This window comes from Rhinatrema bivittatum, chromosome 14, assembly GCF_901001135.1.
Source record: "Rhinatrema bivittatum chromosome 14, aRhiBiv1.1, whole genome shotgun sequence".
NCBI classification, from domain to species: Eukaryota; Metazoa; Chordata; class Amphibia; order Gymnophiona; family Rhinatrematidae; genus Rhinatrema; species Rhinatrema bivittatum.
In genome coordinates, this window is record NC_042628.1 from 18,169,204 (window position 1) to 18,192,050 (window position 22,847).

General features: G+C 43.7%; 1 protein-coding gene across 1 annotated transcript; it reads left to right on the top strand.

The window, feature by feature from the left end:
- PDILT (protein disulfide isomerase like, testis expressed) lies at nt 1-20,513 on the top strand. Its single transcript, XM_029576419.1, is given in 13 exon segments — nt 1-154; nt 1,215-1,301; nt 1,304-1,348; nt 5,335-5,541; nt 6,500-6,633; nt 7,830-7,967; nt 8,630-8,740; nt 9,407-9,532; nt 12,109-12,306; nt 13,087-13,207; nt 15,918-16,099; nt 16,898-16,987; nt 20,353-20,513. Coding segments are annotated over 13 exon segments (1,644 nt in total). The 5' UTR covers nt 1-15; the 3' UTR covers nt 20,419-20,513.
- The last annotated feature ends 2,334 nt before the right edge of the window (nt 20,514-22,847 follow it).

A 22,847-nucleotide genomic window follows, 5' to 3' on the forward strand; every position in this document is an offset into this window, starting at 1 on the left:
GAAGGGGACAGAACGATGGAGGGCGTGGACAAGATGAGGGGGGAGGAGAGGAATGGTCGCTGCCATATTTTATTTTATATTTTTAGGTTGAGTGCAGCAAAGGAGGTGAGAGTCAAGCTCTTTCTTTCCCGGCCTTTGGATGTCATCAAAAGAGGTAAGATATTTGAGAGGATCTGTTGGGGAAGGGAAGGGACCCGGGATGGTTATTGGCACATGGAGGCTACTTGATCCTTTTGCTCGGCGGATCTATGGGCGCGTGGGGGCTTCCAAGGCCCTCCTGTCCTTGTGACAGGGGCCCGTACTGATTTACACGGGTAAAAGGAGCTGTCTGAAAACTGCCCACCTGGGGGGGGTCCCCACAATGCCTGCGCTTTTAGCCACATTAGATGGCGATCTTCCTGGGGTGGGCCGAGTTTCCTAGGGTTAGAGGAGGCCGCCCATGGTGAGTGCAAGATTGCATTTTTATGCAAGTTATTTTACATGGAAAAAGTGCCTGCAGAAAAAGCAGCTGCAGATGTCCAATGGTACAATTTTCAAAGTGAAAGTATGGGCGTTGAAAATTGGGGCAAAGGCCATGGGCAGAAAGGACTTTGCCACAATGCAGCCAGTCTGAAAGGTATCTGCAGGTATCTGCTTTCACTTGTCTGGACAGTAGACCAGCTGACGCTTTGTGCAGGGCGCTCCCTTTTAATGGGTAGGACCCAACATTTTACAAGCTGCGAAAATCAGTGGAGAGCTGGCGTGAGCCTCCCAGGAGGTGGCAGCCCCGTTTTTGCTAATTTATTTTACGAATCCAAGGCGGGTTTTTGGGCTCGAGTAGATCAAAGTTGTCAGAGTCCCTTGCTGGTAGCGGGGAAGAAAGCAAATGGGTAGCAGAGCACAAATGCTAATGTAACGAAAATAAATTTAGCTGTGAAAACTGCAAAAAAAAAAAGAGAAAAGATAAAGAATAAGCAGTTCTTTTAATAAAAAAAAAAAAGTGCAGTGCACGAGTCTGTTTACAAGAGCGCTTATCAGTCTTAAATGACGTGGGAGCAGGGCATTTGGTTTGTCGATAAGGCAGATGGTCATTCTAGTCGCAGGTCTCCAGCAAGGTAATCTTACCGTATCATTTCTTTTCCTTCATCTCTGGGAACCCTAGGCCCATGAAAGAAGCAGCATGAGACCGCTGTGGATCTCCTTTCTTATTTTGTCCTGCTGCTCTCTTCTCCTAGCGGAAGACAGAAAAGGGAAAACGTCATCCAAGCCTAAGAAGGGCAGAATTAAAGAGGAAGAAAATGTGTTGGTGCTCAAATCCAGCAACTTGCCAGAGCCCTGCAAGAAAACAAGTATCTGCTGGTCAAGTTCTGTAAGTTGGCTCTTCCTTTCCTTCTGTGTTGCCGTAATAGTAGCACGGCAGTGGGCCTTTCGGGAAAGCGTCTGTGAGCGGAGCTGGGACAAGAGATCCACATCGTACCCGCGTGGGGTGGACCTCTGGAGTTTGGCTGAATGTTTTCAGACTCTCTCCCCCGGATCTGCTGGAGAAATCTGTTGTAATCTTGGCGCTGGTTGGTGACACTGGGAACATTTTTTTTAAATAATTAACAAAGAAAAAAAATAGCAAAGGCGGATTTGAAACACATGCTTCAAATTGTTTGAGAAATCCATAGTGGATCCAGAGTCTGACAAAATCTGCTTCAGGTTTTTTTGGATTTCTTCCAAAACTTCTAACGAGCTGGTTTTGATGAACCTTTTGTAATTCTTTCAGTTTATCGAGTTCTTTGATGAGCCTGTTTTGAAGAAGTTTGCAGGTCTCTACTTGTGAGCAATAGAAATGAAATGCTAAATTAATTTGCTTGGCACGTAAAATCCCAGTATCTTTCCTCTTAAAGTGTAGTTGCTGTTATCACGGTCCACCCCAGAAGATGTCATAGGGTTTTTTTTTTTCCCCCTATGCTGCTCTGTGTATCTTTCTAATTTTCCTTCCCTTCTTCACGTTTTTATTTTCCCAGATTCATTTAGACATTTCTATTGTGATTGTGACATCGTGTTTTTAATTTTTTATTCTTGTACAAAATCACTGTTTGCATTATGAGGACAATATTCAAAGCCATTTCGGTGGGTAAAGCAAGTTTTGTTTTGTTTTTTTTCCCCACCAGCTGTTTAATAATTGCCCACCCTTATTGCTGTAAAATTATGCATGTCGTTCTATCCATATTTGATCCGAACCAACATCATATAAATGGAAATTTTTTTAATTATTATATATGAGGTCTCTTCACTATATATATATATATATAAGTGGAGGCAACTTGCTGTTTACTCACACTTAAATATGAAGATAGTTCTTGCTTAATGAACCTCACAATTCAAAAGGTGCATTAAATCACCATCTCTGATTATACAAAGTTAAAGATGGTGATTTAATGCACCTTTTGAATTGTGAGGTTCATTAAGCAAGAACTATCTTCATATTTAAGTGTGAGTAAACAGCAAGTTGCCTCCACTTTATTATATATGAGGTCTCTAATCACAATATAAAAAAAAGTTTCCATTTATATGATGTTGGTTTGGATCAAGTATTAATAGATTACATCATATTAAGCAGTTTTTCTATAACACAAGGGCATATTTAGGTTGGGAGGAGTGAAATAATGCTTAAGGAGGGCATTTTCATATCTATGCATGCTTTATTTCCAAGAGAAAAAGTACCCACAGAGAGAAAGTTGGCACAAACCTTGCACGTACTTTTTCCTGGGCAATAATCAAACCAAAGATGTGTGTGGACTTTTTGCTTTGATGCACAGCTCACAGGTAAAAAGTACTGCAGATTTTGCATCACTATACTGAAACAGCAAAAACACCTAAAATAAACTTCAAAGTATGTTAACGAGGTTTTATCCATTTCATTAGCATTTTATTTCCATTCACAAAAATTGAAACGCAGTACACTAAACTGTGCACTAATAAGCAAAGGCTGCTTTGTACACTAAAATTGCTAACAGTGCATGCTAAATGGGATGACAAACTATTTGCCCTATTAGCATGCAAAATGTAACTCTTTGCTTTGCAAATAGCTATTTTTCATGCAGAGTTTTATGTTTGCGAAATTTCATGCAAATTCATTGTTCAGTGCCTGCGATGCAAAATTATGTAAAGCAGCTATAGAATGAAAGTTAATGAAATGACTAAAAACCTCGTTAACCTAGTTTGAAGTTTATTTTAGTTGTGTTTGCTGTTTCAGTGTAGTGATGCAATGTTGTGTGTTGAGTAGGGGTCTGCTGTATCTGGTGACAGATGCAGAGCTAAGTGCGCACACACTCTCTTTTTTCTGCAGAAATGTTTCCCAGGTATCCAGCTTAACGTTCTGAACGCTGTATCACGCTGTATTTACTGAGCTTCCTCCCAGACACCCTCTGCATTTGCAGCTACTATTGCTATCTTCATGAAAAAAAAAAAAGAGATGCAAGCTCCATGTCTTCTACTTTATTCCAGTAGTGCATTCAGTAAGCAGTAACATTTATTTTGGGGCATTATAGCACTCTTCTTTTTTTTTTTTTTTGGCCTAGTAGTTCCTCCTTTTTCCTTTATCTTCCAGTACAATTGGAACCAGGGCAGGGATCTGGCACCATGAGCCTTTATTCACAGTTACTCTGGGATTTTTCTTCCTATTTTAATAGACCCTCATCAGGCAAGTCTGGTCATTGCAGCGATGGACTTAAACCCAGGAGACCTGTAACGGGGCTCCTTCTGGAATCCTGTAGTGTGGGCTCCAAATCCAGGCACCTTGTATCACCCTTTACAATTACCATGACTCCCTTCTCCCATGCCTCGCTCAGAGGATGTGAATGCTGCCTCTGCAGCATCTCTAGCCTTGGCCAACCCAAGGTGCTAAAGACCTGATCTAGCAATCAAAGCTGGGACCCTCTGCATGGCAGGGCACAGCGTTGCCACTAAGCTAGCAGGTCGGTCCCTTTAGCACTATTTTTAACAATATGTTGTATAGAGAAAGGCAAGTTATCTAGTTACTCTTTCCCCTGTACAGCAGTTCTGGATAGTAGTTCATTATGGATTCGTTTCCCTTACACCCAAGAGGCTTTTTCAGTACTACCCTGGTTTTATTCCAGTGTATGCATGGACCTGTAGTCCTGTTTTTTGTTTTTTATTTATTTATTTTGGATTTTTATATACAGACATTCTTATATTACATGTAAATCATACCGGTTTTACATAGAACAAAAAACAGCTGGAGAATAATTCCATAGTCTGATACAGTGAACAATTACAAATTAAACTTGTTAACAAACTAAAAAGGGTACATAACTTGGAAAAGGTTTATATAACAGAAAATGTACAAAAAAAGATATTAAATGAGGCACCAAGGGTTGCACAAAGGGGAAAACCCCTTTGTCGCACCCCTTCGTCGCGCAGCACCTGGTGGTGAGGCGCTTTTCAACCGCCGACGAAGGTCTCCGTGACGTCGTGGGAGGGGGCGTGGTCTCTCTCTCTCTCGCGATGTCATCTCACCTCCCGATGTTATAGTTTCCTCTCAGTTCCTTTTCTTTTAACTTTTGATGATGGAAATTAAAGTTACTGCGGGGGCCCTAGATGTAAAGAATTAAAGAAATTAAATTAAATTAAAGAATTAAAAGTCTATGCAAGCAGAGAGGCAAAATTAGAACTGGAATAGATTGATAAGAGAAAAGGACTACGCTGGCAATCCTAGCTCAGCCCAGCCATTGTAGTGACATTCTTTGGTCAGTGGCTACAAAATGTGGCTCCTTCTTAGAAGCTGGCTAACATGGACCCTAAGTTTGGTCACTGAGTGTAGCTGTTGTGTGATATCTGGGGTTCCCTTTCCTCAAGGGCTGTGAATGTGCCTCTGCAGCACCCTAATCCCCTACCAACCTGGAGAGCAGAAGCCCAGCCTGGGAATTAAATCCAGATTGTATGCAGCTGCTGGGTCCTGCTTTTTTTTTTTTCTTTTAAATCTTGCTCAATGTAATAAAAGTTCATAGTGTTTAGTCAACTGATTGATATAAAACAGTAGTAGAGTAGGGCACTTTTTCATCGCTTCTTATTTGAGAGGTTTACTGATAAAGCTAAGAATGTTTCTACTAATAATTCAAGGAGAATCAAGGTCAGTCCCCACAATCCTCTTATGTGCAGTAAGCAAAGTGTGGTGATAAAGAGTTGGTATCTCAACTTTATCAGGGTAGGCCCTCTTTATTAGCCACAGAGAACCCAAAGCAATTGCTAAATTAGATTATTGCTACAGCACAATGCCCAGGTACAGTTTTTATTTTGAAATCTCAATGAAATTTAAATCTTTTTAATTCTGTTTCTTTTTTTCAGACATTGCGTTGTCCGGCCCATCACAAACAGTAGGGGAAGAATTTTCCAAGGCAGCAGGACAGCTGAAGGAGAGATCATCCGAAATCAGATTTGGCAAAGTTGATATCACAGAAGAAAAAGAACTTGGAAAAGAATTTAAAATACAAGAGTTTCCTACTTTAAAACTGTTTGTTGACGGTGACAGGAAAAACCCTATAGACTGTAAAGGTAATTTTTTGTAGCTGTGACTCAATGTTGATATTTGCCGTGTCTGAAGAAATCCAGAAGATTGGCTATCATGGAATGTCCACAATGAATATTCATGAGCTATGTTTGCAGACATGGGGGTGCAAAAGCCAGGTTAATTTGCACATTTCATTTTACCTGGCAGTTTCCTCCTGCTCCTTTTGAGCTTCCGGCTCAGGTGGAACCAGGATTGGGATCTGGTACTGCGAGTCTTCATTTATAACTACCCAGCGATTTCCCACCCCTGCAAGAGTCCTGGGCTTTCTGGAACTCTGCAGTCATGTACTCTGAATTCAGCCTCTAGGTGTCACCCTCGAGCGCTGTAGAGGATACATAATATTCTTTTCTACAGCCAGGGGGGTATAATAACCTGTATCAAATATCCAATCTCTAACATGCCCTAATAGACATAATTATAACCCTAGAGCCCCGTACGTCCATTCACGCAGTAAATTAACTTTGAAGTTGAACTTGCAAAAGATAAAGGACACGTGACAAAATTACTGTTGGTGCGAAAAATAAAATCTTAGGCATTTAATAAGCACTTTTACCACATATTTGCCTTTGCGAGTTTAGGATCAGCGTGGTCTGTCGGCCTCACCGTGAGGTGCCTTCAGTTTCTTGTCGAGGCTCCCTCCTCAGCTCTCCTCCGTTTGGCGAGGCCTTCTTTGCTTTGTAATATAAACGAGGGACTCCCTAGAGCCCTCGGGAGCACTCTCCCGAGCAGTAGTGGGGAATCTCCCTCCATAAAAGAGAATGCCATACAGTACATCCATTTGGGGCTATTTAGGCCGAGCTGGATTTTGTTTAACTTAAGGCAAAACGCCTCTTGAATGAAGCAGAATTGAAGGGCGGCCTTTGGACAGTTGGGATGAAACAGCCTTGCCTCTCTCTTCACTGACCGCTTAACTTTCCTCCTCTCTTTTCTCTTGTGCCTCAGGAGTCAGAAGCGCATCGGCGTTCGTTACGTGGGTGAACAGGAGACTTGGTCCCAGCGCACTTCTTATCAACAGCACTGACCAGGCACAGTCCTTCGTGCGCTCCGAAAACGTGGCAGTCATTGGTTTCTTCAGGGTAGGTTTCTGGGGCTTGTGCCAAGGGGTTATGCTGCGACAAGTTTTGTTTCAGACGCTATCTGGAAGGTAGACCCAATAAAGGTAGATTGTAAGACCCACGGGCGGGCGACCATGTGCGCGCCGAATTTATAACAGGCGCTCAAACGCCTGCATGTTATAAAACTGGCTACCTGCGCGCAGGATTTTACATCGAGGCGCGCATGTTTCGATCGGGTACGCGTGGCGACGCAATAGGCCCAATTCCTCCTTCCCTTCCAGTTCGCCCCTGTTAAAGGAGCGAACTTCCTAAACCCCCTACCTAACCTACCCCACAAACTGCCCTAGGATTTTTTTTTTTGTTTTCATACTTACCCGCAGTCCTTAGCAGCAGCAAATTTTGTGGGTCCTTCATTCCCGGCACGCGCCTCAGCAGGACTGTCTCTTAATGGCGCCGTCCCGGCCGCAGCCCCGCCCCTTTTTCCTCTAGCCCTTCCAATTCGCGTGCCGGGAGATACGCGGGTGGCTGCAGGGCTCCGAAAATCTGTGCGGCGTCCTCACAGCCCAGCCACCCGCGTATCTCCCCCATTCTGCACACACGGGGCTTTGTAAATTCGGCTTATAATATCTGTGTATAGATCTATTACTTATGTGCTCAATGCCTTATTTCTTTACGTAACCCATCCCGAGTCTGCCTTTAGGATATCAAATTCTTTATCAATAGATATTCCTCCTTTTCTCAGGGAAATATTGTTCAGACCGTTTTTTTTTTTTTTCTTTTATTTTCAAATGAAAGGAAAACATCAAAAGCTGTTTATAATAGAACTGCATGGACACGTTGGGCACACCTCTTGTTCCTCATGTCTCCTAGCCTCTCACAAAACTCCATCTGTAAATTTCCCAGTTTTAAATTAGGAGCACCCCACAAAACAAAATGGAAATGGCTTAATCTCCCCTCCGTTTCTTAGTATCCTGCTGGCTGCAAATCTTCATGCTGAAGGCGAGCAGGAAGCACGGCCTCTTTGAGTTTTTACGACTCGAAATAGGAATTGGTGAGGTGGATGCTTTCGAAACTCCCATGTGTGAAAGCTGTAATGGCGGCAGCGTCACGGTGAAGATAATTTAGGGAGCCGCGCAGGCAGGCAAGCGCGTGTCCCGTGGAAAGGTCCACGGTGCCCGTCCATAGCGGCCACCACTAACGGAACCTTCCCCGCGCAGGATCTGCTCGGCGAGATGGCGGAGCTCTTCCACGAGGCTGCAAAAGATGTACCAGAGATCCCTTTTGGAGTGACGAGTGGGGAAGATATTTTTACCAAGTACGGCATTACCAAAAGTGTGGTTGCTGTCTTCAAAAAGGTAGGAGTCGCTTCTGAAAACTTTTCCGGTCAGTGGAGGCCAAGAACTTGTTATCCAGAGGGTCCAAATCTCTAGGGGGGGCAGTGTCTTGTAATTTACCAGTTGCCAGCCAGTAGCGACACTGGAGAGGTAGGGCAGGAGCAGGAGATTTGGGTTTGGGCAAAGATACAGTTGCTCCAATGTATTTTTTAATGGTCAAGAGTTCCCAGAAAAAAAAGTTTTTTTCCCCCTCCTCGATATTAGATTTTGTGGAGCCGCTAGTTACTGACAATACATTGGAATTGGTATTGAATATTTGGTAATGTGACAGTTTTATTCATGTTGAGATGAGTGTTGCGTTCCTGCATTTATGGTTTTGCTAAGAATGGCTGAAAGACACCGTGGATCAGTCGTTTTGGAATCTGCAGGAACAGTAGAAATAATAATTTTAATGTTGGGAGTTTGCAGGGTCTGAGAATATTATCAATAAATAAATAAATGACTGACAGTACAGCCATAATCTCTCATCTTTCTCGGATAGAGAAGGGCGCCGAGAACCCCCATCGGCTCAAAAGATTTATTTCTATTGCTCGGTGTTGTTGCCCTTGAAGCATGTCCTCATTGCATGTTGCTTTGTTCACACATTTCAAAACGTATAAGCATTGCTTTTACCGCTGTCCCAGGGAAAACCTGTCCACTATGAAATATCAGAAGACGACATACACAGCAAGTTGGATCTGGTCAGGTTGATCAGAACCTATAACATGGATTTGGTCACAGAGTATAACCTGGAGGTGGGTCCATTTTTACTGCATTAAAAAAAAAATAATTTAGAAATCAGGAATTGCTTTTTCAGTCGACCATTCCACGTCTTCAGTGAAACTTTGCAGTGACATGGGAGACCTTTTGGTCCAACCCCACTGAGTGACGCTGTAGGAGTGCATCATGGTTGCCAGAGTTCTGAACCAAATTTGGGGGGCTCATGAAGTTCAGAAGGGGGGTGCATTTGTTGTTAGGAAATGTCATCTCACCTCCAGCATGTGAAAATGACAGCCCTGTCAAAGTTTACCATAACAGGCTTTGAGTTTTGAAACAGCATCGGGGGAGAAGGGTTTCAGATTTGTAATTCTCATTATCCATAACAAACGTTTCTCAACACTGTAACTGGGCCTTTATATGGCTTATAGTGTAACATAGGCGACGTCTGCGTGACATGCACAGTCTAAAATGATATTGTATTGCTAGACCACTGTAACTCCAGCAGCAGTCTGCTGGGTACCTCTCTACCACAGGGGAAGAAGGAGAGAGAAATGGCTCATCTCTCTCAAATTCACGACTGAAACTGGTCTGCACTGGAACTTATTAGTGAGTTCAAGTGCACTGCTGAAGATCGATTTTTTTCCCCTGTCTCACTCGGCAACAGCAGAGCAGATGTTGAGTCTTTTTTTTTTGTTTTGCAGACGTCCGTGACAATTTTTGATGTCCCCATCCATAATCACATCCTGCTGTTTGCCGCTAAGAGCTCGGAGACGTTCAGCACAATTTATGAGAACTTTGAGTCTGCTGCAGTGGAGTTCAGAGGAAAGGTTGGTGAATGTCCTTCCACTCAATCCATAAATGGCCATTAATAAAGCAGAGTTAGCAACAGTTAAGCTCATAGCAGGGTTAATAGCACACTGTGGCTCTTAGTCTGAAAGGGCGTGATTCCCTTCTTGGTCTATGGGGAAAATATCTTTATTGAATAAGGCTAAATCTACTTACCTCTCTCATTCTCACATCTGGGGAAGGGTCTGTACAGCCTTAAAGATTCATGTACTACAACGCCCTTTTATGTTGATCTCATTAAAGGTATCAAAACCTGCTAAGACCAGTTTTTTACCAAGGTCAATATGGTTTCCAGAACTTGGTCTTATATCCCAGTGCCCAAAATATTTTTGCATTGGAATGGCCAATAAATACCAAGAGGCTTCAACTACACAACAGCCCAGCAAAATGCGATAGATAACCACAGAGCCTCTATTTCTAATTGCTCTCTATATGTGAATAATAAAGATTATCATTGTTATAATTGGAAGTAAAGGTGCTGTTTTTATCCAGCTGAAGGCCATTTTTGCAATGTCTTGATAAACTTTGGAGTGCAAGACTGATACGTTCGAATTTAGCATTAAACTGCTTTATTGTGATGGGGGGCGGGAGGTTGGAAAAATAGATGATGGATACTTCAGATCCGACCTGAGCAAACATTTTAATGTTCATCAACTTTAAAATGCTACCTAGATTTTGTCTGATTGGTAACGGTGTCCTTGAAACTTAATTTCAGGTTTAATTTTGAATCTCTGTTATCCATCAATCCATTCCCAGTAAAAGGAGGTCATTCTTTAGACCTCTTAAACTTAGAAAGGTTAGGTCCATGCTATGAGCCATTAACTTGGATTCATATCTGCAGGGGAATGATTAATTCTTTCAATAATCAGACTTGTTTTTTCAGTCCTTTCCTGGTGTCTTTGAACAAATATCAATGCGTCACAGTAGTTACCTCCTGTGGAGCATTTTCAGCACCTGTAAGCGATAGGCAAGCATACAGAGATCCAACTGAATGACTTACGATCCCATTGACGGAAATGTCTCACAGGAAACCACGCCATAGGGCACTATTCAAGCGGCTTGAATAATCTCAGAGAAAGCCATCTTCATTTGACGTCTGAAGAAGGCACCTGCTGTACTCGTGAAAGCTCACATACGGTGGCATCTTTGCATAATTTTCTTGTTAGTCTAACAAACAGGTTTACATACAGGACAGGCAGAAAAGAAGAGGAACAGCTGATATGGGACAAGGACATATCAAAAGCAGTTCCCTGGAGGCTAAAGGCAGGGGAGGCACTGTCGGCAGTGTCCAGACCTCTTGGACATCAATCCACTCAGGTTTTCAGGCTATCCCCAGTTACTAGGCATGAGATAGATTTGCATACAACTGAAGCAGTGTAATTCCACCTATTCATATTTTATTTGCAACTTGGATTTAATTATATTAAATTAGTAGTAGTAAAAGCCCATCTGAGGACAGGAAACTACTGTGAGGCGTAGCTACAGGTCCATTTTAAAAGCGCTGCTTGTGCAAAAACAGCCACCTACGCACGTGGGCGGGCTGTGCACGAGCAGCATAAATTCTAAGAATCCGCGAAGTATGCGCATGTTAAGAATAAGGGGGTGGGGCTTGGGCATTCCGAGGCAGGACTATGACTTAGGCGCATGACGCCGAATTAAAAAAAAAAAAAAAGAACTGACCATGGCGCGTGTCCGTGTGTTATCCGCGTAGCATTGCTGCAGGTCCTGATGAGGAGCAGGTCTAGAGCTCTCCAGTTTTAGGGCTTTCAGCACAGCGTGAAGGTTCGGGGGTCAAGTTGGGGGGTGGGGGGGAGTGGCTTACAGGATGAAGAACCAGAGGGGGTCTTGAAGAGCTCAATATCAACTGGACAAACTGGTTGGACTAACTGGAAAAACTTTTTTTTTCCCCTCCGGCAAGAATGTTTTAAAATCCACCAGCGTACATGAAAGCTGGTGAAGCCCTAGCGGAAATATGCGGGGGACGTTTGCTGGAGCCGCCTCTTTAAGATTACGCGCGCAAACACGTTCCTTTGAAAATTAACCCTTTTGGTGTGTCATTGAGATGCGTGTTAGTAGCGTGTGCAGGCTGAGCTCACGTGTACTGGGTGTGGGGGTAAAGAGTGGATTTGACAAGTCAAAGGGAGCGAGGGAAGGAGCTGGAGAATACGGCAGAGAGAGGGGCAGAGCTCAATTTCCATGGGGGGGGGGGGGGAAGGTGAGCTGAAGAGTAGAGGGAAAGAGAGAAGTTTAATTCCCCATCCACAGAGAGATGGGGGGGCGGAGCTGGAGAGTACAGGGAGAGGGGCAGAGCTCAATTTGCATAGCAGCGATGCAGGTGCAGGGTAACTTTCTTCTCATACATTTCCGGATGGGGGTTGTTGGAACTTAATACTCTGGTTTGGTGCATCCAGTTAATTGTAGCTTATAGCACAAGTGCTAGATATGCCTCTTTCTGGAGTGTAGAAGAAAAGCACGATGTAGGACAGACAGATGGAAAATGAAACATTCATGCATCATGCTGTAATTTAATACTGGATTAAGCTATGTTATTTTTCAGATTGTCTTTATCTTTGTTGATACGGAAGAAACCAGGAACGGGCGTATTTTTGAGTATTTCCGCATCACGGAGGTAGATGTGCCGGCTGTCCGTATTTTGAACTTGACGAGTGATGTAAAGTTCAGGATGCCTGCAGACGAGGTGACCTTTGAGAACCTGAGGAGCTTCTGCCGGGATTACCTGGAAGGGAAGGCCAAGGTACTGCGCGCATAGCAAACCTTCTCCAAAGGCGACAGAGCAAGAGCTTAGACGAATCGCTGGCCCCTGCCTCTCCTCAGTGACCGTTTTTAAGCAGATCGTGGCCTGCAAGAGCGCTGCCAGCAACCTTTGCCCCTGGGTTGGGCACCAAGTAGGTGGCCATGGCATGTGAGGGAGAGATGGATTTTAGTGGAGAAAGGTTGCTGCAATCTGCTCTTTAAGATTTGGCTCTTTGGAGAGCAGTATATTCCTATGACTGTGCCCAGCAGCTTTTAGTTAATGCAGCATACAAAAATGAGCGCATGGAGAAAAGATCTTATACTCGGTTGATAATAAAATTTATGCCTCGCTCTAAAAGAAGCCCTGTACATGTCCACGGCGAGCGCCCATAAGCTAAGTCCCAGTTGGTAGCAGATCTGCCTTCAGAAACATCCTTGTTTTCTGGAACAAACTCTCTCAAAGTTTCTTGTCCTCTGCACACAAGCCCAGAATTGAAGGCTCAGCTTTTCTCCATTACCTTCACATGGCAAATGTTAGCCAGACCCAAATATCGTATCTTACAATGTCGTTAGCTATGACGGTAAAGTGTTTAGGAATACTTATTTGTATGACAGGCATGGAACGGCGCGATAGCACAAAAGAGAAGAATCTGATTTAGTAAATGGAAGAAAAATTGCAGAAGGAACAGAGTATTGTCACGGGAGGCATTATCTCTAAGTCTGTTTTGCCTTAAAGCAGCGTACGCATGACTTTTATAATTCTGCTCCTGTATCCATCTAGCCAAAGCTGGACAGCGAAGAAATTCCAGAAGGCTGGGATAAAAGTCCCGTTAAAGCGCTGGTGGGCAAGAACTTCAATAAAGTAGCTTTCAGCAAGGTCAAGAACACTTTTGTAATGTTCTGTAAGTATAATTCTACATTTCCCCACTCAGCAGGTTGTGTGATAGGTGTTGCCTTTGGCTGGGGGTAAACTTGGATCATTCCAAACGGAGATCTCTTCCCCAAGAGACAGCTTTGTACAAAAGAATACATCAAGACTCTTCGAAACTGGCCACGTTCCTATTGTTAAACCTTCACTAGCTTCCTCCAACGTTTGCAGATGGTTTTGTCGGCATTTCCTGCTGCGTCCACGTTCTCCAGAGCCCCTGAGGCTGAGCAAATTGCCACTAACAGCCTGAGCCATAGAGACCGTTTTCCCCAGAGGTCCTGATTTTTACTAAGGCTTTGGGATAAGATCTTGATGAATTACCAGCTCAAGTTATTTATTTATTTTCATGATTGGCATTTCCTGGAATTGCTACCTTCCTTTTGTGTGGGTAACACAGATAATATAAATAATGCATTGGCCTTGCAGTGTTTGCTTCCCCTGTCATTTAGAGAGTGCTTGACTTATGTTAAATATAGGGGGAAACCAAAAACTGGTCCATGACAATTGTCTTGCTTACCACTCCAAGGTTTTATGGTGACTTGTGTAATGGATTTAGGTTCAGTAGTGCTGCTGGAATTCATTTTTTTTTTCTGGGCTTCACCTAAATATGCCCTCAATATTTTATTTGTAGTACAAACTAATCAATTGCAGCCCTGGCATGAGGAAGCTTTGTTATCGGTTATTTTCCAATTCGATCTGCTGGTACTTTTCTCAGAGTAGGAAACACAGACACCAGGAAGCAAAAAAAAATAAAATAAAAATCTGGCATTAAATCATCTTCGCCCACAGGCTCTACAGCTATAATTAAAAGAAAATAATCATTCCAAAGCACGAAGAACAATTGGTGGAAACAAAAGGTACAGAATAAGAGGATAGTTTTACTCCAGACAAGGGGAGATTAAGGAATTCAAAGCAATAACGTGGGAACTTGCCCTATACAACAAACCACACACTGCATATTGGGTTTAAAAAAGGCCACAGTTTATTGATAAGACCTCTACACAACCTGAACCAGTACATAACACCACAACACTATGTACTGTAAATAATGCCCTTATTCATGCTATTTCCCCCCTTCAACCTCATCTTGGCAAGTTTCGGGACCACCCTGCCACCACCCAGCGGGACTGCCAACAGCCAATCCCGACTTCCAAAACAGCACAGGCGGACCTCCGCCCCCATCCCAGCAGGATCTGCAAGATGGCTGACAACCTGCCGTGGGTTATCAGCTCCCCCCCCCTCCCCCCCCCATACATGTGACAACTTACCCCAATTAACATGACGACTTCAGCACCAAGAATTACCTCAAACGGGGCTCAGGTTAACATCAAACTGCGACAGTAATACAAACTAACCTTACAAGAAATACATCATCGCAACGTGAGGGGACAGGAGGACGGGGAAAACCCGCTATCGGAAAAAGTGGGGCCGCGGTCCAGGAGAGCAGCTAAGCTTTAAATAGAGGAGGGAAAGAGGCAGCTGGGATTAGTCTCTCCTGTGAATTGACCAACCCAAGGCCGCTGAAGCCTTCTAGATACCTTCTAGAACCCCAGGAAAGTTTCTCTTTCTTTTTTTCTTCATACTTGAATGCTGCTGACGCTGCATGGGGCAGCAGACAGCAGGAAGAGAAAGAAAAGGATAGGTGTATGTATGTGGGGGGGGGGGGGGTTTACTTGGGGGAGGCCAATCCACTGGCATGTTAATGACAGCAGGCTGGACCTTGCATGCCTGCCTTCCAAGTCTATGAGTAAGTCTGAATAATTCATTTGCAAAAAGCCTAACCCCCATCCTCCCCCCTAGTAAACATGCTTAAGCGATCTCCCGGTGGATAGGTTTACAGTAGAAGGCTTACTGGTTTCCACACAGAGGGGAGCCCAATGGTAGTGAACATTATCCCATAAAAGCATGACAAAGACTTATTTTCAGAAGTGACTCTGTCCATATGAATTTATAGGACCCAAAAAGCACGAAGGAAGGCGATCTATAATAGCCGTCAGGATGAAAGAAAAGAAATAGATGCCTGTAGTCTTAAAACAATCCTTTATTGTTTTAAGACTACAGGCATTGTTTGCCTTTGCTAGTGGAGTTCTGCTATCGCGAATGCTTCAAGACGCAACATAAGAGATCATACAGCTCTTTATATGATCACATTATATTCTTAGTCGATATATAACTAATGAATTCAAGAAGATTATTGTAAGCCCCTGAGGCAGCCGTTTTGAAACGGCGAAACTCGGCCAGAGTCGGGCTACCCTTGTGTCTCCACTGCAATAAAGGATTGTTTTAAGACTACAGGCATCTATTTCTTTTCTTTCATATGAATTTATATACACACACCCCTATATGATGAGCATAAATGGCAACTCTTAAAATAGGGCTCTCTCTCTTTCTCATCCTCCTCATGCACGAATGATCCAAGTTGGTGCCCAATGCAAGCATCCCTCATCAATCACCAAAGCTAGATCAAACTATCACTGTTTTAGAACAAGCTTTGGTTATTATAACAAAATCAATATTGTTCACAAAATAGACGTTCTGCAGCATGCACTATTCCTCACGGGAGTCAAATTCCTACCACAACTGACGTCTTAATGTACAGATGTGTTGGCACTCAAGCATGTGTTATAAAGAAGGACCACTCCACTCTGCGAGACTGAACCCCTGATTTGTTAATATTATTGCAGACGCACCCTGGTCCCGGGAATGTAAAGAGCTCTTCCCAGTTTGGGAGGAACTGGGCAGGCGGTATGAACACCATGAAAACATAACGATAGCCAAAATAGACTGTACAGCCAACGATATCCAGCTCATGGTGCTGGATCGCTATCCGTATTTCAGATTCTTTCCTGCTGGCTCAGATGCTCAGGTTAGTGACCTCTGAACTTCTCTCTTTAATTTGCCTTTCAGAGGGGTCCATATTCAGCACGCATTGTCCGGGTTAGGACTTAGCTGGATAAGCGGAGGGGTTTAAAAATCCCACCAAACTGACTCCTGAGAGAGGTTATCCAGCTGACATGAGGAGAGGGCGATCAGGCTAAGTTATGATTTTTGGCCTTATCCAGGTAACACAGCTGGCTAGGTTTAGGACAGCTGATGGCCAGTCTTAAAATCAGCCAGATAGGTTTATCTAGCTCATTTTGACATAGCCCGGGTGTATTTGGCTGTGCCAGCATGCTGCTGAATGTCCCAGAAAAGCAGACTGGACGTGTTTAGCTAGCCCGTGTCTGATTATGGACCTTATGGTATTTTTCTCATCTGTCAAGTGACTTTCCATTTTAAATTAGAATGCAAAAATGACACCATGAAGGTTGTGCCTTCAATTTTGCAGCTCACAAAGTGCCGAGAGAGAGAGAAATACTCTTTTTGTAAAGCCCTCATAGTAGTCAACTATTTATATCTCTAAGGAGGGCCAGTTAATAAGTCGAGCTGACGTGTTGGTGGCTCTGTCTCTCCTCCTCTCGGCTTTGTTCCCTAAGACTTCAGGAAAGCTTATTTTAAGCTCAGGACATTTAGTAATTCCTCACAAGAAGGGTGTTCAACGTGAAGCTTCGGCCTAGTCTGTGTGTCTGTGTCTGTCTGTCTCTGTGAGTTTCTGTGTGTCTCTGTCTGTGTGTGCTGACTCCTGAGCATTTCAATAATCCGATCGCCTTCTTGTTTGCTCCAGACCGTGCAATATACCGGAGAAAGGACCCTTGAAGCTTTCGCTGAGTTTTTAGAAAAGGAAAGTAAACTCGGAAAAGAAGAGGAGGAAAAGGTGAAGAACGGTATTAAATTGATTTGACTCTTCAGACACAAGGAGGCACTCATCAGTTCAGCTTAACCACTTTCACCCTGCACTTGACCAAAGCATGATTTCTAAGGCATCCTATTTAGCGGCGTTAGGAAAGGCAGATATTTTTTTTCTATAATTTTTAACGGTGCACCTGTTCAATTATTATTATTACAAATTTGACTCCGTTGTTTTGTTTTTTTTTGAAAGAAACTCATCTGTGGAGGTTGAAAGCATATTAAATGAGCAATGGCTTAACAGAGTGTGGGAAAGGTTTTAAACAGCAGAGTATTGATGAAGTAAATGGTCATTAGTATCAGAGTAATTAACATATAGGCAATCAGTTAGTGTCAAAAAAAAAGAAATTAGCAGAGGAGGTGAATCAAGGTGAGAGACTTGCAAGATGGCCTGACAAACGGGCCGATCCAGTAAACCATGCGGGAGAGCAGGCGAGCGCCCAGGCCACTCTCCTGTGTGCGCGATTCAGAAAGTTAATTTATTTAAATTAGGGCCCGTGGCAAAAAGAGGTGCTAGGGACACTAGCGCGTCCCTAGCGCCTCTTTTTTGACAGGAGCGGCAGCTGTCAGCGGGTTTGACAGCCGACGCTCAATTTTGCCGGCGTCTGTTCTCAAACCCGCTGACAGCCACGGGTTCGGAAACCGGATGCTGGCAAAATTGAGCGTCCGGTTTTCAACCCGCGAGCCGATTTCAAATTTTTTTTATATATTTTTTTTTAACTTTGGAGGCACAGAAAAGCAGTTTTTACTGCTTTTCTGTGCACTTCCCCTGCGCCGGTAGAAATTAACGCCTACCTTTTGGGTAGGTGCTAATTTCTTAAAGTAAAATGTGTGGCTTGGCTGCACATTTTACTTACTGTATCGTGCGGGAATGACTAATAGGGCCATCAACATGCATTTGCATGTTGTGGGCGCTGTTAGTCTCGGTGGGGTTGGACGCGCGTTTTCGACGCGCTATTACCCCTTACTGAATAAGGGGTAAAAAGCTAGCGGTCTGAAACGCGCGTCCAAATGCCGGTTAACAGTGCGCTCCAGTGGCGCGCACTGTACTGTATCGGCCTGAAAGTTCTCTCTGTTTGCTCTGTAGGGCATGCTGTCCCACTGTATCTGAGGTAGGCGGATAGAAAAATTTCTAAGGTGGGTTCATCAGCGCTGTAGAAGCTTAAAACTCCTGCTAGAAGAATCAGGCTTTCATGTGCTTCTAGAAATATATTAGCTGTCTCGGGTCAGGGGAAGCTCATTTATTTATTTATTTTATTTATTTATTTAAAAGGTTTTATATACAGACAACCGTTTGCACATCGTGTCGGTTTACAGGTGACTTTGAACCAAGGTATAAATAGGCATGGCCTTTACAAAGAACAATCACCAAAAGTAAAAATAACAAATAATAAACTATAAAGTTTAGTTGGAAACTAAACTTTATAGTTTATTATTATAGTTTATAAACTTTAAAGTTTATAGTTAAAGCTCATTTAACTATAAAGTTTATAGTTATTTATTTATTTATGCAAACTGCCTTCACTCCGGTTTACATGATAACAACATAATACATACATTTAACTAAGACCTTAAGTAACATTCTAATTGGGATTATATATGAACACAATAGACATTAATAGAACTGCTAACTCATGTCACAGAAGAGCAAGTAAACCACGATTAACAACGAAATTGTTCAACAGGAGTCTTAATTGAACAGCGAAAGAGGTCTGAAGAGGGGGTCGTAGCATGTAGGGAGAGGCAGGACAGGTCTCGGGGTGGGATGGAAGGGGGCGGATGGAAAGTGGGTCTAGGGGGGGTAGGAGGAGAGAGGAGTGGAGGGGGGGCGGGTATGGTGTGTCAAAGAGAGAGGGATCGTCGCAGTGTAGTTGTTCATGATGAGAGTGTATTACTTAGCCCACGCCCTCTCTGAAAGTCTGGGTGAATAACCAAGTTTTTAGCTCTTTTTTGAAGGATTTGATGTCGCAAATTGAGCTTAAGTGTTGAGGTAGTTAAAGCTCATTTAACTATAAAGTTTATAGTTAAAGCTCATCTGGGAGAGAATTCCAAAGGGTAGGGTCTGAGCTTCTAAAAACGCTTTGACGGGTGTATGGTCCTTTGATTTCCTCCAGTGAGGCTGTAACGCCCTCAACTCCTCTGCCGAAAGTAAGCAGCTCTTATCCATCAGAGCGGGAATAGCGGCAGTGTCGGCAGAACCCTTAGGGGTAGATTTTCAAACGTGCGCGCACATGGACGCGCCGATTTTATAACACACGCGTGCATGTTATGCAATCGGGTGGCCGCGCGCACGGGTGCACCGGATTTTACAATCCGCACGCCCAAGGGGGGGGGGGGGGAGGGGGTCAACTTTTGTAATTTCTGCGCGGCGATGCACTCAGGCCTTCCCCAGTTTCCTCCCAGTCCGCTCCAATTAAGGAGCGGACTGGGAGGGAACTTCCCTACCCCCGTACCTCCCTCTTCCCCCCCCACCCCTTCAATTCTACCACTATTTTTTTTTTTTTTTTGTTTGTTTCGCAACTTACTTCAGGCCCGGAGCTGAACTAAGTTGCGCGTGCCGACGGCCAGCGTACAATGGCGCTGTCCCACCCCGCCCCTCTGAAGAGGCCTGGCACTTATGCGCGCTCAGGGGTTTACACGCTTGCCCGGGCCCCTTTGAAAATTCGCGCGCCGCATGTAAGGATTGTAAAATCCTATTCAAAGTGTAGCAGGTTATGTCATTTAGAGAGAAGTAGCAGCCTAGTTGTCAGTGCTCTGTACCTTGAGACATGTACTGAATACTCTTCTCTGCACATCTCCCTCCCTGTAACTTTGGGTGAGTGGTTTTTTTTTTTATTCCAGCTTTGGCGCAGGTTTTGTATGGGACCTTGAGCCAGTCCTGCCATTTCTTCTGTGCTTCGTAGGTCTAAGACATTTGACTTAATTATGCATGAATGTGACTTTCTTGGTCAAAAAAGATTACTGTTGTTTATATAACAGCAGAATATTTCTTCCTGATGAAAACTGAGTGAAATAATCTCCTAATCGTTGTCACTGGAAAGAGTTCTAAGCTTTTAAAAAAACAGTCGGTAATGCACTGCGCTTAAGGTTCCCCACAAAATGGCCATACTTACCTTAACTTGATGGAGATAAATGGTTTTCTCTGCCCTTTTCTGAATTTTGCACATCTGTCTGCTCATGTGAGCCTTGCACATGTTACCCAAGTGTGGATCAAAATTTTGGAGACCAAACATTGGGTACAGTTCTGTAATGCATCTCAACCTCTCACTGGCTTAGGAGTTCCTGAAGAAAATCCCTTTTGTCACTTATTGTTTCGTGGTTTTGTTTTCAAAGAACCGTTCTGGTACAGAGGACACAGGAAATGAACTGAAAGAGAAGTCACAGAAAGAAGAACTTTAAACTACTGAAGGCTGCCATTGATTTCTGATAAAGTCTGTTTGTTCTTTGCAGCCTACTGATAATGTAACAATAAAATGAAAAGCTCAAGAAACAAACGTGCATTTTTATTGTCATGGAGTCTCATCCATTCCCGCTCTCTCTCTCACATTCACACACACTCTCTCTCTCTCTCTCTACCTTCTCCCCTCCAGGGATGACCCTAGCACACTAGCTCTTCTCTCCCTTCCTAACCCTCAGCAGTCTTCTCCTCCCTCACCCCAGTATTCTCTCCTTTCCTAGGCACAGGCTCACTGGGCTCCACTCAGCAGAGAGCAGCTCTCTGACCGTGCCTGTAGCTGGAGTGGAAACGCTGAGGCTGGAGCCGGTCTTCTCCCTCCTCCGGCCCCTCTCCTGGCACACAGAGGAAAGGAGGCATGAGGGTGAGGTTGGAGTAGACAGAACAGAGCACTGTAAAGCGGAGCCCCCTTGCTTCCTAATCCAGCCAGGATCTGGCAGCTGGAAATCCTCCAGCTGTCTCCAGAGACCTAGACAGTGCCCTGAAATCCCCGAGTCTTTGAGTCGGATTTGGAAAGTTTCCAGGTATGATTTTATGTGAGACCTAGAGTAGAGTAGACACGAGGCTAGGGCCAATACTCATGGGAAACAATGGGAAGACTTAGATTTCCACTGAAGTAAATCCTAAAATATACATTTTAGTGCTTGTCTAGTTACAGGGGCAAATGCTTGTGTTCTACCCACAGTGCCAGCCTTTTACAAGTGAACAACAAACCAAGCCAAGCCTGTTGGAAAAAAAACCAAACCCAACTCTACCTATGGTCCATCCAAGCTCCAATGTTTCAGAGCCCATGGGCAGTTCTTTTCCATTGCTAAGCATTGTTGGAAACGTTTCTTCTCCCCGCTCCCTCAGAGGGTGTAAAGTACAGCCGTACGCATTCCTGCAACAACTCCAGGCTAGATTCTGCAACCAGAATTTAACATTCCCATCTTTTATATTACATTATTGAAAAAAAATGTGTTGTTTTAACTGGATGAGGAAAATGAATCGCAAGTATCAGCCTAGGGAGGAGCTCTCAGGGATAGGAGGAGGCTTCCGCAATCCAGTGGATTATAGGATCTGAAGCAATCTGTTTTTACCAGACACAGGTCCTGTCAGACAAACCTAATCAATTGTTTTGATTGGATAAGCAGAGAATGTGATCAGCGTGCAGCACTAGGTACAGGGTACGTAGATTTCAGCAAGGTCTTTGCCACAGTTTCACTGAGGTGACATCAAACTGGGCACCTTAGATATGGGCCAGAAAGCAACTGACTGGGTTAGAAACTGCTTGAGTGGGAGGTAAATAGTTGCCACAGGGATTGGTCCTTAGTCTAGGTTCTGTTATTTTTATAAGCATTATTGTAAGAACATAAGTTGCCATAACTGGGTCAGACAGAGGGTCCATCAAGCCCAGCATCCTGTTTCTAACAGTGGCCAATCCAGGATACAAGTGCCTGGCAAGTACCCAAACATTAAAGAGATCCCATGCTACTAATTGCTGGTAATAAGCAGTGGCTATTCCCTAAGTCAGCTTGATTAATACCAGTTTATAGATTTCTCCTCCAGGAACTTGTCCAAACCTTTTTTTTTTAAACCCAGCTAAGCTAACTGCCTTAACCACATCTTCTGGAAACGAGGATGTGAAAGAATTAATGGAAAGGTTTGCCTTTTTGCAGATGATACCAAAATCTACAACCAAGTAAATACCCTGAAAAGTGTGGAAAACATGAGGGATCCAGTGAAACTCAAGGACTGATCTAGAGTCTGGCAACTAAGATTTAATGAAAAAATGAAGGATTATGCATTTGGGTTGCAAAAATCCAAGGAAGCAAAACAGAATAGGGTGTGAAGTTCTATGCACAAAGCAAGATCATATCTTAATGTGGTCAAACAGGTAGATAAGGCAAAGGTAAAGGCTAAAAGGAAGCTTGGGTGCATAGAGAGAAAAACAGCCATCGGGAACACAAATATTTCCTCTGTATAGGGTCTGGCAAGACTTCATTTGCAATACTGTGTACAATTTTGGAGACTGCCCCTTCAAATAGAGTTGGTCTAGAGAAGGGATGGCGAACTCCAGCCTTCCAGTGCCGCAAACAGGCCAGGTTTTGAGGATATCCACACTGAATATGCATGAGATAGATTTGCATACAACGGAGGCAGTGCATGCAAATCTTTCTCATGCATATTCAGTGTAGATATCCTGAAAACCTAGCCTGTCTGTGGCACTTGACTGGAGTTCGCCATCCCTGGACTAGAGGGTTGCTACTAAAATGGTCAATGGTCTTCATTATAAAGCATATAGGGACAGACTTAAATATCTAAACATGTATACTTTGGAGGAGAGGCAGAAAGGGAAGATATAATAGAGACATTTAGATATCTCCAAGGAGTA